The sequence below is a fragment of the Macaca mulatta genome, chromosome 15, assembly GCF_049350105.2.
Source record: "Macaca mulatta isolate MMU2019108-1 chromosome 15, T2T-MMU8v2.0, whole genome shotgun sequence".
NCBI lineage: Eukaryota > Metazoa > Chordata > Mammalia > Primates > Cercopithecidae > Macaca > Macaca mulatta.
Window position 1 is genome coordinate 61,014,972 of NC_133420.1, and position 12,638 is coordinate 61,027,609.

At 46.3% G+C, this 12,638-nt stretch overlaps 1 protein-coding gene across 3 annotated transcripts in view; it reads right to left on the reverse strand.

Annotated features, from left to right (window-relative positions):
• Positions 1-6,156: 6,156 nt before the first annotated feature.
• Positions 6,157-12,638, reverse strand: part of CCDC180 (coiled-coil domain containing 180) — a 68,589-nt gene continuing 62,107 nt past the window's right edge. For all 3 annotated transcript variants that reach the window (XR_013404670.1, XR_013404671.1, XM_028835047.2), the window contains 5 exons: positions 12,018-12,155; positions 11,417-11,528; positions 8,455-8,560; positions 7,524-7,659; positions 6,157-6,325 (listed from right to left, as the gene is read on the reverse strand). Coding sequence is in view for 1 of the 3 variants with exons in the window: in XM_028835047.2 (XP_028690880.2) it covers positions 6,194-6,325; positions 7,524-7,659; positions 8,455-8,560; positions 11,417-11,528; positions 12,018-12,155 (624 nt within the window). In the remaining 2 variants the exon portion in view is untranslated. The remainder of the gene's footprint in view (positions 6,326-7,523; positions 7,660-8,454; positions 8,561-11,416; positions 11,529-12,017; positions 12,156-12,638) is intronic.

The following is a 12,638-nucleotide window of genomic DNA, read 5'->3' on the forward strand; positions in this document are numbered from 1 at the left end:
ATGGCTAATTCAAACCACTGTCAGATAATTCCAACATCTGGCATCTTGGGATTCACACATACCGATTGTCTGTTCTCATCCAAGTTGAGATCTTCCTGATTCTCGGTACGATTTTCTGGTGTGTTCTGCAGAACTTCCCTGACTGTAGAGCCCTTGGTGGAGGGGGCCTTCAGACTGGAGGAAGGCCTTCTAAACCTAGTGCCAGGGGCTTCACTTTCCTTACCTAAAAATGAAGCTCCCCACTGGAGCAAGAGTCAGCATTCTCCAGGGTGCCAAGAGGGGGTATCCTGTAAAGCTCAATTTAGACCCAGACATTCGTCTTGGCCCTGTTGGGCCTTGGCACCTTGACAGCAACAGGGTACAGTTTAAGAGCATGAACTTGAAGTCTTAGTCCAGTTTCTAGGAGCCTCTTATAAAAAGAAAATTAAGTTTCAGGATCTTCCAAATTTATTATGCCAAAGGGAAAAGCCCTGGAAGCTGACTCACGGAATATGACTGTTTTTCTTCTTTGGTGCGTGACCTTTACTTTCTGACCTTTGCATTGAGATGTTATATATTAACCAGACTCTCTACTCTTTATTCAAACCTAGACTAAAAGAGGTACAGACAGAGACCCTTGTGACTGTTACCTTTTTACAATAGAGTGTTAAACAACCCTCTTAGAGTGTAGTCAGTATATCTGTATGTCAGCCTTTGTATGGACAGTGCTGTAGTTCTGTTTGGCACCTCTGTTTTGCTTGTATACATGGTCCTCATTTTTCCCCACACACTGAAGCACTGATCACCATTCTTCATTGTAGCTCTGCTCCCCAGATGGCCACCTTCACACTGTGTGCTTGAATAAACTCTCTTTAAATTAGATCGTAACCTTTTAAATTATTTTAGGTTGACACTCTGGATCTCAAGCTGGTTCCGCCCATGATTTGTTGCTGTCTTTGAACAGTAACAGTGAATGTAATACACCATATCAACAGGATTAGAAACAAATATCACTTTTTTTTCTTTCTTTTTTTTTTTTTTTGAGATGGAGTCTTGCTCTGTCACCCAGGCTGGAGTGCAGTGGCGAGACCTCGGCTCACTGCAATCTCTGCCTCCTGGGTTCAAGCAATTCTCCTGCCTCAGCCTCCTGAGTAGCTGGGATTACAGGCATATACCACCATGCCTGGCTAATTTTTGTATTTTTAGTAGAGATGGGGTTTCACCATGTTGGCCGGACTGGTCTTGAACTCCTGACCTCAGGTGATCCACCTGCCTCGGCCTCTCAAAGTGCTGGGATTACAGGCATGAGCTACCACACCTGGCCTAAAAATCACATTTTCAAAAAGCATTACAATTGATGCAGGAAAGGCAATTGGCAATATCCAATATCACTTCACAATAAAAACTCAACAAGTTAAAAACAGAAGGGAATTTCCTTGGCATAGTAAAGAACGTCCAGAAGAAATCCACAGCTAACATGATACTGAATGGTGAAAGACCAGATGTTTTCCTTGTATAACGGGGACAAGACAAGGATGTCAGCTCTTGACACTTTCATTCAACATTGTACTGAAGGTTTTAGCCTGGGCAATTAATCAAGAAAATAAAATGAAAAGGCATCCAATATGTAAGATATAGGGAAAAAGTGGCTTTTCCCTCTACTCACACAGCACTCAATACAATACATCTGATACCGGATGTGTGAAGCTCATTTCCCCAGACATCAAGCAATTCTGCAGTGGGCATTAGGGGTCCTCTAATTCGATTCCATTCTGATACTGTCTAGTTGGAGACAGGCTGAGGGCCCAGTCCCACAAGACTGCCCTCCACTTTCAGATGCCAATAGCGAGTAGTACTTGAGAAACTTTAGATGCCGGTGGTGAACATTCTTGAGAAACTGGCTTTAAATCAGGGTTCCCATAACTTCCTAGTCGGGTTTTATTAATTTGCTAGAGCAGCTCACAGAACTCAGGGAAACACTTTACTTACATTTACTTGTTTATTGATAAAGGATACACATGAACAACCAGATGGAGGCGATTTTTAGGGCAAGGAATGGGAGAAGGGGCACGGAGCTTCCATGATCTTGCTGGGCGTGCCTCCCTCCGGGAATCTCCATGTGGCCAGCTATCTGGAAATTCCCAGAACCCTGTGCTTTTGGAGTTTTATGGATGCTGCATTACATAGGCATGATTGACTAAATAACTGATCATTGGTCATTGGTTGATAACTTAGTTAGCAACTCCTTGGGGTTTGGGGCTGAGGGTCTCAGTCCTCTAACCATGCCTTGACCTTTCTGTTGACCAGCCCCTGCCCTGAAGCTGTCTAGGGGTCCCCAGCCACCAGCCATCTCATTAGCATACAAAAGACACTCTTATCACTCCAGAGATTCTAAGGGTTTTAGGAGCTGCACATCAGAACATGGGGAAGAAAACCAAACATGTATTTCACTATGTCACAGGTGCCAAGAAAATTTATGGGGGAAAGATCAGTATTTTCAAGAAGTGGTGCTGGAACAACTGGTAGCCAAATGCAAAAGAATAAAGCTGAACACTTACCGCTATGTACAAAATTAACTTAAAATGGATCAAAGACCTAAGTAGAAGAGTTAAAACTATACAACTCTAGGCTGGGCGTGGTGGCTCACGCCTGTAATCCCAGCACTTTGGGAGGCTGAGGCAGGTGGATTATTTGAGGTCAGGAGTTCGAGACCAGCCTGGCCAACATGGTGAAATCCTATCTCTACTAAAAATACAAAAATTAGCTGGGCAGTAGTGGTGCATGCCTGTAGTCCCAGCTACTCAGGGGGCTGAGGCAGGAGAATTGCTTGAACCAGGGAGGAGGAGGTTGCGGTGAATCACACCACTGCACTCCAGTCTGGGCGAGAGAGTGAGACCTTGTCTCAAAAAAGAACAAACAAACAAACAAATAAAACAACTATACAGCTCTTAGAAAACAGCAGTAAATCTTTGTGACTTTGGATTAGGCAATGGAGTCTTAGATATAACACCAAAAGCACAAGCAACCCAAGAAATAATAAACTGGACTTCCTCAGAATTAAAAACTTTTGTATATCAAAGGACATTATCAAGAAAGTTAATTATAACTGATCTAGAGATAATTTTTTAAGTGAAAACAACATACAATTGGGAGAAAATGTTTGCAAATCTGTTTGCGAAAATGTTTGCAAATGTCTGATAAGGGTCCAGGGGCTTGAATATATAAAGAACTCTAACAACTCAATAATAAAAGTAATCTAATTAAAAATTTGATAAAGAAATTGAATACATTTCTCCAGAGAAGATATTCAAATGACCAATAAGCATATGAAAAGATACTCAACATCATTAGTCACCACAAATGCAAATTAAGACTATAATGAGATACAACTTCACACCCACTGGGATGGTTATCATCCAAAAGTCAGATAATAACAAGTTTTGGCAAATGATGTGGAGAAATCAGAGCCTTTATATACTGCCAAGACTGATATAAAGTGATACAGCTACTTTGGGAAACAGTCTGGCACTTTCTCAAAAAGTTAAGCATACAGTTACTTTTTTTTTTTTTTTTTCTTTTTGGAGACAGAGTCTCGCTCTGTTGCCCAGGCTGGAGTGCAATGGCATGATCTTGGCTCACTGCAACCTCCCCTTCCTGGGCTCAAGCAATTCTCATGGCTCAGCCTTCCAAGCAGTGGGACTACAGGCATGTGCCACCACCCCTGGCTAATTTGTGTATTTTCATTTGACAGGTTTCACCATGCTGGCCAGGCTGGTCTCTTAACTCCTGATCTCAAACAATCCACCCACCTCAGCCTCCCAAAGTGCTGGGATGACAAGTGTGAGCCACTGTGCCCAGCCTAGAGTTACTTTTTGACCTAGTGATTGGTATATACCCAAGAGAAATGAAAATATGCATCCACACAAAACCTTGTTCATGACTGCTCATAGGAGCGCTAATTTTTAGGCAATGGAGTCTTAGATATAACAGCACTATTTTTCAGTGCTGCTATGGGCAGTCATGAACATGTTTTTGTGTAGATCTATAGTAGCCAAAAGGTAGACAAAGTGGCGTTGGGTTCCTTCAGTACTTGTCAAGCTGGGCCTCTAAGGGGGTCCCTGGAGTATGGGTATAGGGGTGATTAGAGTCCAGTCTCACTCACTATTAGAAAAGTGATTTAGATATGTTTTCTCACCAACCAAACCAGCAAAAAATGTCCCCCAAATGCTGAAACTAGAATCCTTGGTGTGGATGAGGAAATTGGGCAATGGGTATTGCTTAGTGGTGGGAGGGGGTGGCCTGTTTCCCTGGAGGGTGACTTGGCACCATGTCCACAGCTGCCACCCTCTGATTAAGGAATGATTCCAGATGTGTACAAAGAGCTAGTGTGGGAGGATGTCATTTCTGCCTTCTTTGTAGGAGCCTTGCATGGGACATCCTCACCCTTGTCCGACAGAGGCTATCTGGTTCTCTGGGCAGTGGGAGCACTCTGCAGCTGTTTAAAAGATAGTGTCCTACACTGCAATCAAGGCCCCTTCATGGGCCATGAACTGAGTTAGTGGACCGGGCTAGGATTTAAAAAGCAGGGAGAAAATATTAGAAAGCAGTCTTCCTAGTAAGGTTAAGTGCTGTCCTGTGACCTGTTGGTCCCAAGTTGTGTATGTGTGCAAGGACCCTGTGTTTAGAACATGTTTATACAGTGGTTCAGAGGCAGAAAAGTATGAAAACCAATGGTGTAAATAAATCCTTAAGGATATGGCATAGGGTTTATCTAGTTAAAATTTACCAAGCAGTCTATGCAACCTAATGCACGTTATGATTCCATTTTGTAAAAATAACTCACATACATGGAAAGATGCTATGGACAGTGGCTCTCTCTAGATACCAGGATTTTATTGTTTATTTATTTGTTTATTTGAGACAGAGTCTCATTCTGTTGCCCAGGCCAGAGTGAAGTGGCATGATCTTGGCTCACTGCAACTGCCACCTCCTGGGTTCAAGCGATTCTCATGCCTCAGCCTCCCCAGTAGCTGGGATTATAGGTGTGCGCCACCATGCCTGGCTAACTTTTTGTACTTTTCATAGATATGGGGTTTCACCATGTTGCCTCGGCTGGTCCCGAACTCCTGAGGTCAAGTGATCTGCTTGCCTTGGCCTCCCAAAGTGCTAGGATTACAGGCATGAGCCACTGTGCCGGCTCAGGATTTTAAAGTTATCCTGTTGCTGCTTTCATAAATTCTTTTTTCTACAATGTGCATATATTCCTTTTGGAATAATAAGCAATGAAAGGTAGCACATTGGGGTGGGGGTTGGGGGAGCACAGAAAAGAACAGGAGATTGCTTTTGCCTTAATGGAAGGGGACTCCTCACTCTCCTGGCTTCAGTGCACAAAGGCTACCAAGCTAACGAAGCAGGGTCTCACTGGGTGGCGCAGACCAGGAGAGCAGGGTGAGTGTCCCCAGGTGAGGGAACTGCACTCAGAGGGTCACACAGCTGTCAGGGGCTGGAAATTTAGGGGCTGGGGCCTCCTAGGCCTGTGGCTGAGGAAGCCTGTCCAGATGACACACACAGCTACTGACAAACGAAACCTGTACGCTCAGGCCATGTAATCAAAGAAGAGAAAGTTGATGAGCAAGATGCCGGCAGGCTGGAGGACTCCAAGAGAATGATCTGAGCATCACAGGACTAAAGAGGCCTGGAAGATTTTTTTTTTTTCTCCAAAATATTGCAATTTGCTTAGGCAAATTGTGGCACAAATACCAATCAACATTGGATTAGTTCTTTGTTGGGTCTAGGAACCAGTGCAGAGTTGCAGTTATAACCCATACTTGTTTAATCTGTTAAATTAAAATAACGTTTACCCATGACCTTTAATTATTTCATTTTTCAAGATGGTGTGCCCTGCCCAGCATGCTATTTGGAGGTGATGTCCTGTGAAGTTCTGGTGTCTATTTTAAGTGACTGATTCCTGGTACTTACCCTCCTTGCTAACCATGTGGACCTCCCCTTTCATGCTTGCCTTCCTCATGGGAAGTGGGCTCCACGTGGGCAGGGACCATGCTATGTCCTGTTTGCTGGTAAAGCTACAGTGTCCGGCACAGAGCAGGGGTGGAGGGATGAAGGGAGGGAGGGATGAATGGAAAGTAGGTAGGCAGGTAGATGGACAGGGAAGGAGTCTGCATAAGAAAGCATTTATTCATGGTGGGGTGGAGGGTCACACATACAGGCCCTGGATGGTGTGTAGGGACTGCTTCCAGCTGTCCTTCCAGCGCTGAGCCTCCTTCATCTGAAATGTGCAGTCATCCTGGATCCTCTTCCGCTCCTCCTCAAATGATGCTAAATATTTCTAGAAGGAAGGTAGCAGGAGGGGTCCACATGAGGAGAGACATCTGGACCCTCTCCCCTAGGGCAATGCTATAACTTGCTGGCAGGTGACTTTTAACCCATTCCAGGCACTGGCAAGAGTTCCCCAAGTCACTTCTCAGGTAGAAACCAGGTAGGCCTAGTTGTTTCCCCCATTTTACAAGACAGGGAAACTGAGGCTCAGAGCCTGGCCTGGGGTCACCCAGCTAGGAGGAGGCTGATCAAGGACTAGGACCTGTGTCTATCTGACTCTAGGCTCAGCACTCCTTCCTGAGCTCTATCCCACATTGTGGCCTCTCGGGAGCTCAGGGCTCCCAGTTTTTGGGTAGGCTGGACCTCTCAGGCCTCCCACCCTCACTGAACTCAGCAGGCCAAGCTGTACCCTCTGCCTGGGGCTTGGAGGGAAGCTTGGGGAGGGCTGACCCCGGGCACCTCAGCCTCTCTCAATAAGGGGGCCAGCTGGTCTCTGGGCAGGACAAGGTTTCTCTCTGGGCATCAGGACCAAAGGTCCACAGATCTTCAGAGCCAAGAGGTCCCTCAGGTGGCATCTGGGTGTAGCCTCCTCATCAGGCTGTCCCCAGGGGGTCTGACAGGCACTGGAATCAAATCCTGGCTCTGCCACTCTGTAGTGGCATAGAGGGGACAAGTTTCTTTAAGCCTCAGTGTCCTCATCAGTGAAATGAGGATAATAATTTTACCTCCCTTGTGGAGGTGTTAGGAGGATTCATGTCAAGAGAAGCAGCTCCCAGTAAGCACTTCCCAGTGAGTTCTCAGGAGCTGTGACCACTCCTGCTGCTGTGCCCCCTCCGAGCCTACTGCCACTATTGCTTCCGTGCCTGGTGACAACATTCCCTAGCTGTGACCCCACTGTGCCTTTGGAAAGCCTTTCTTCACCCCCAGTCTGGGTGGGATGTCCCTCAGCTGGGCTCTCGCAGCATTGGGATCATGCCTCAGACCCACACTCGCACTGGGATGGGAGATGACCCACAGCGGCGGCGTCCTCGTGCCTGTGAACAGCGACCATCCTGAGTGTTGAGACCTGCAGCTCTGGGGTGCACTGACATGTGTTGCCTGCTGCACCAACCAAATGTTGGGATGCCGGGTAATGGGAAGCTCCCCCTTCCCAAGGCAGCCAACCTGAGCTGTGCTCCCCGGGACACACCCACTCCACCCCATCTCACCAGGTACACAGCATCTCGGGCTTCCACGGCTGCCAGGTGGCCCAGGGTGGTTTTGGTGGTGGATATCGATGATGTTGGCCGGAGAAGAATCTTGTTTTGGATGGTGACTTCGGTGGGTTTGATTCCTGGCCACTTCCTACAAACAAATGTGTGAAAATCTCACAGACTTGTCTTCATCTTTCATAATCCACCTACCATCCCTGTTGGAAAAGCTTAGCATTTCTTTGAGAAAATTATCATGGCTTTAAATATCTTAATGAAAATAAAAAACATACTGAGTGTGAATGCTGCACTTGTTCAAGCTGCTTCATATTAGCCCACACTGGTCTCATCGCTGTGCACGGTCTGGGGTTCTGGTGGGGAAGGGGAGGGCCACAGCTCAAGTTGCTTCCCCTTTCTGAGCCTCAGTTTACTCACTGATCTGCCAGCCAGGTGGTGGCCACCAGTGCCTGGTATGCTTTTCCTATGATGCTCTAAAGACCACTTCTGAGAACATAGCTGGGCATATCACTGCTCTGCTTCTTCTTGCAGAGTCACACTCTTGGGCACAGGGGACAGGCACATTGCCAGCTCTCTTCACTCATGACAGCTGGAGGGGCTCACAATGCCAGCAGTGACCCAAGAATATGTCTCCCACTGAGCCAGGCCTCCCTTTCATCGTGGGACCCTTTGGTGGGTCCTTATCATGTGAACTAATAGCTGTTGAGCTGTTCATATGTGCTGGGGCACCTCATGTACTACCTCATCTAACTTTCTCTTGATCAAGGTAGGTGGCCATGCCCATTTCATAGATGAGGAAACCTAAGGCTCAGGACACAATGCCTTTCCCAGGTCTGTCTGACTTCAGAGCCCAAGCCCCTAACCATTACCCTGCACCACCCCCCAGCAGATACAGCCATTTACAGTAGTCCTTGCTGCTCTTGGCTCTCACCTGCTTCCACGTTCAATCAGGGGTTTCTCACTCTCTTCCTTCAGGGAGAGCCCAGCGAGTTTCCTTCGTATGAGCATTGATAATTTCTGTTTGGGGGGCTCCATCCCTAGAGGCAAGAGACAGGATAGTGACTGCAGCCACACCGACAGCCTGAGATCGAGGGATTTCCCTGGCATTACACTTAGAGGCGGGAGGACTGGCGCCCCTCCTCCCCACTCGGAGTTATGGCAGGCTGAGCCCTCGCCATGGAGAAGCTGAATGCACCAGCCACACAGCTCGGGGCGGTGGCAGAGGCAGGGGGTCATGGCTGGAGGAATTTGAGCAGTGGTGTGGGTGCTGTTCCCAGCTCCAAGCCCGAGCTTGATGCTCTGACCTTCCTGCAGTTTCCATGAGTCCCAGGATATGCTTCATAGAGCCTTCTTTGGCTTAGGCTAGCTCATACGGGTTCCAGACTAAGAACCTCCCCTGGAACAAACACGTTCAAGGTTGTCCCTTGACTATCTAGCTCAATAAGCCAATCTTTGATTCTCTGATGTTCTTTCTAGATCAGGGGGTGAGAGGGTGCAGGGCTCTGTGTGCAGAGAACCAGCAGGCAACCTGTACACTCCTCTGCCATGAATGGCAAGGCCAGGTGGCCTGGCTCAGAAGCTGAGTTACAGAGCAGGCAGAGGCCTCCTAGGGCCTGGTGCAGGGAGTCTTCCTGGCTCAGGGGTTCCTTGCAAGGGACTGTGATCGGCTCCACTACCAGCTCACCTGCCTGTTCTCTCTGGGGTCTCGACCCCAGCATCTCTGCAAGGCCCTGATTTCCCAAACGAGGCTCACCCTTGACAGAGACCTCTGATATAGAAAAGTGACCAACACTTCAAAAATGTGTACACACTTTGATCCAGACGCCGCACTTCTAGGAGTCTGTTGCCCTAGAGATGCATGGATGCAGAGATTCTCTTCAGTATAATTACAGGGGTGGGAAACTGGAAATGGTTCAAAGTTCAATAGCAAAGGGACTAATTAGTAAGTTACAGTGCTTATTAAATTATGGTGTGCAACAACTGAAAACGCTGAAGAAGAGAAGTGTTGACTGGCCAGCCGGGTCAAGGTTCACCTGCAGGGAAATCAGGTCACAAAAGTGTCCAAGCCCTGTAATCTTCCCCAGCCACCCTGACACACAGGCCTGTGCCCAAAGGGAAAGGTCTGGCAGGATGAACAGCAAGTGCAAAGGGTGCTGCTTTCAGGGCGGAAGGACTGTGTTCTTCACTTGCTTCTTGGTTCATACTGATTTTCTTGTTTTACCGGAATGAACGTTTATTGTTTTTGTAATAAAAACCTTTACAAATAAAAAGGATATATTTTAATTACTTTATAGATCAGTGATAAATGGATAACATTTAATGTATGATTTTAATCTTATAGCTATAAAAGTAATATGTACATTATTAAAAACATAAACATCACTTCGTGATGGAAAAAAAAAAGGTTTTAGGGATCTCTCTCAATCCCACCCAGTAGAGGTGATCATCAGCAGTTTGGTACCAGTCTCTGTCTCTGTCTCTCACACAGATTCATTTAAACAGATGTGAGTATGCATGTTGATATCATGCAAGTGTTTTAAAAGATGGGATCATAGACGTGTTCTGTTTGTCCATTTGTTTTTTCACACAACAGCCCTCCTTCATGTCTTTCCGTGTCAGCACATGCAGACCTAGTGTAACAGCTGCATGGTATTTACCTGCACATCTGGCACCCTCATTGATGCATCCAATTTTCTTTTCTTTTTTTTTTTTTTTGAGTCAGGGTCTTGCTCTGTCACCAGGCTGGAGTGCAGTGGTGTGATCAAGGCTCATGGCAGCTTCGACTTCCCAGACTTAAGCCATCTTCCCACCTCAGCACCCTCCCAACCGCCCTCCACCTCCAGGAGCTGGAGCTGGAACTACACGTGCACACCACCACACCGAGCTAATCTTTAAATTTTTAGTAGAGATGCGGTTTTGCCATGTTGCCCTGGCTTGTCTCAAACTCCTGGGCTCAAGAGATCCACCCGCCTCAGCCTCTCAAGTGCTGGGACTACAGGTGTGGGCCACTGTGCCTGGCCCATTGAATTTTCTGTATATCGATGTTAGTGTTGCTTCCAATTCTTTGCCATTTCAAACAGTGCTGTGAATATTTTTGAACATATACCTTTGAAAAAGTGTCCAAGTATTTCTTTCAGATAAATTCCTAGAATTAGACATGCTAGGCCAAATGTCTAAACGCTCAGAATTTTGACAGGGACTGACAAATTGTTCTCTATGACAGCGGTATCCATGTATGCTCTACCGAGAGCCTCTGCGGAGTCTCTGTTTCTTGACATTCTTTTACGTTGTTACCAAATGTAAAAACTTTGCCAGGCTATTGGTGAGAAATGATATCTAAATAATATTTAGATTTTCATTTTTCATCATCAGTGAAGTTGAGCATCTTTTACAGTGACTAGCCATAGGAACTGCTTCTCTTTTGAAGAGCATGGGTTTGTCCTTTGTCTTTTTAAAAATTTGACCTGTGAGAGTTCTTTGTACCATAGGGATATTAACCCTTTCTCTGATCTATAAGTTGTGAGGAATACTTTTCCGGTTTGTGGTTTATCTTTCCATCTATTGACATGTTTCTGTTTTTGTTTTGGCTACAAAGAGCCAGCCATTCCCTCTATGGCTTCTAGCTCTCCTGTCATACTTAGAAAAGCTGTCCCTAACCCCAAGAATATGGAAATGTTTACTCCATAGGGTTTCATTTTTTATATATAAACATTGGGCCATCTGGCATTTGCTTTTTAATCAAAAAATTATTTTTAAGGAAAACAAAAATTAATCAGTTCCCTCAATGGATCACCTGTTTTCACTCTGATAGAGTTGGGGAAAGCAGACCCCTGCCCAACCTAGCCCTCACTAGCCCCCCGGGGCCAGGACACAAGGCTGGTGGTGCCTCTTACTTGCAACCTGGACGTCGTCAATGGTGACAACCTCATCCAACTGCAGTAGGAACTTCTCGGTGAAGGCAGCCAAGTTGGTTATGAAAACCTGGCCATTCCTTCTGGTACATTCCTGGAAAAAACATGGCGAGAACAGTGCTGCTGGGAGAGGATCATCCCTCCAAGGCCAGCTGAAGAGGGGATGGGTGAACTCTGCAGGGAGATCTGGGGACCCAAGCCATTATAGCCACTATGTCCAAGTAACCAGCATCTGGCCCTCAGCCAGGAGGCCTCTCCCAAGACGTGATCTGGTTTAAACATAAGAAATGATTCAGAAATGGACAAGGGGCACAGACAATTCACAGATGAGGAAATAAAACTAGACATGGATCACAAAATAAAAGTTATCATTAGTAATTTTATAATTAATTAATTTAGAAGTCAAAAAGAATACAAGTTAAAACACCAATAATGGCCATTTTTACCTACAAAACCTAACCACGATCATGCCTGCTTTGGCCAAGATATCAACAAAGGGCTGCACCTGGTGCTGTCAGTGGCTGTCCATTGAGCTATTTTTGGAGCGTGTCTGGACTGGGGAATAATAGTATCACTGACCTACCTCCAGCTTCTCCCTGTTCATCCTAATCATGCTGTCCAGCTCTTCCTGCCTTTTGTCTTCACTTAAGTGTAGAGACTCCATTTCTTGGAAATGTATGGGGTGTCCAAGATTTAGATGGAGCTTCTGGGCATTTTTGTCCTTTAATCAAACAATCCAGAATTCAGCGGTGATGTTAACCCACCAAAAGTCACTGACCTGTGTCTTCTGTCAATTATGATTATGGCCAGACTCATGTGTCCTCTGACCTGGGTGTATGGGGGTGATGGGTGGGCAGAAGAGTGGCAGAGGGGTTAAGAGGGGGGCATGGCTGGAGCTGACTCAAGGGGTTTGGAAGAGAAAAGGCTGAGCATCTGTCCAGCACAATCAGAGCTTTAGTCCAGTGAAATCAGTAGCACCCGTGTTCCACAGCTCCAAAGGCCAGTGTGGACAATTATTGTTATCTCAATGAGTACAGCCCCATGGAACCCAGCACACCCACCCACTATAGCCAACAAGGAGTTTACTGAACACCTTCTATGTAGAAGCTGTTGGCTCAGTTCTTATTTTGCCAATGGCTCCTGTCCCTCAGACCCCATCCAAAAATCCCAAGCCCAGCTCACCTTCTTCCCTTGGACTTGGCCC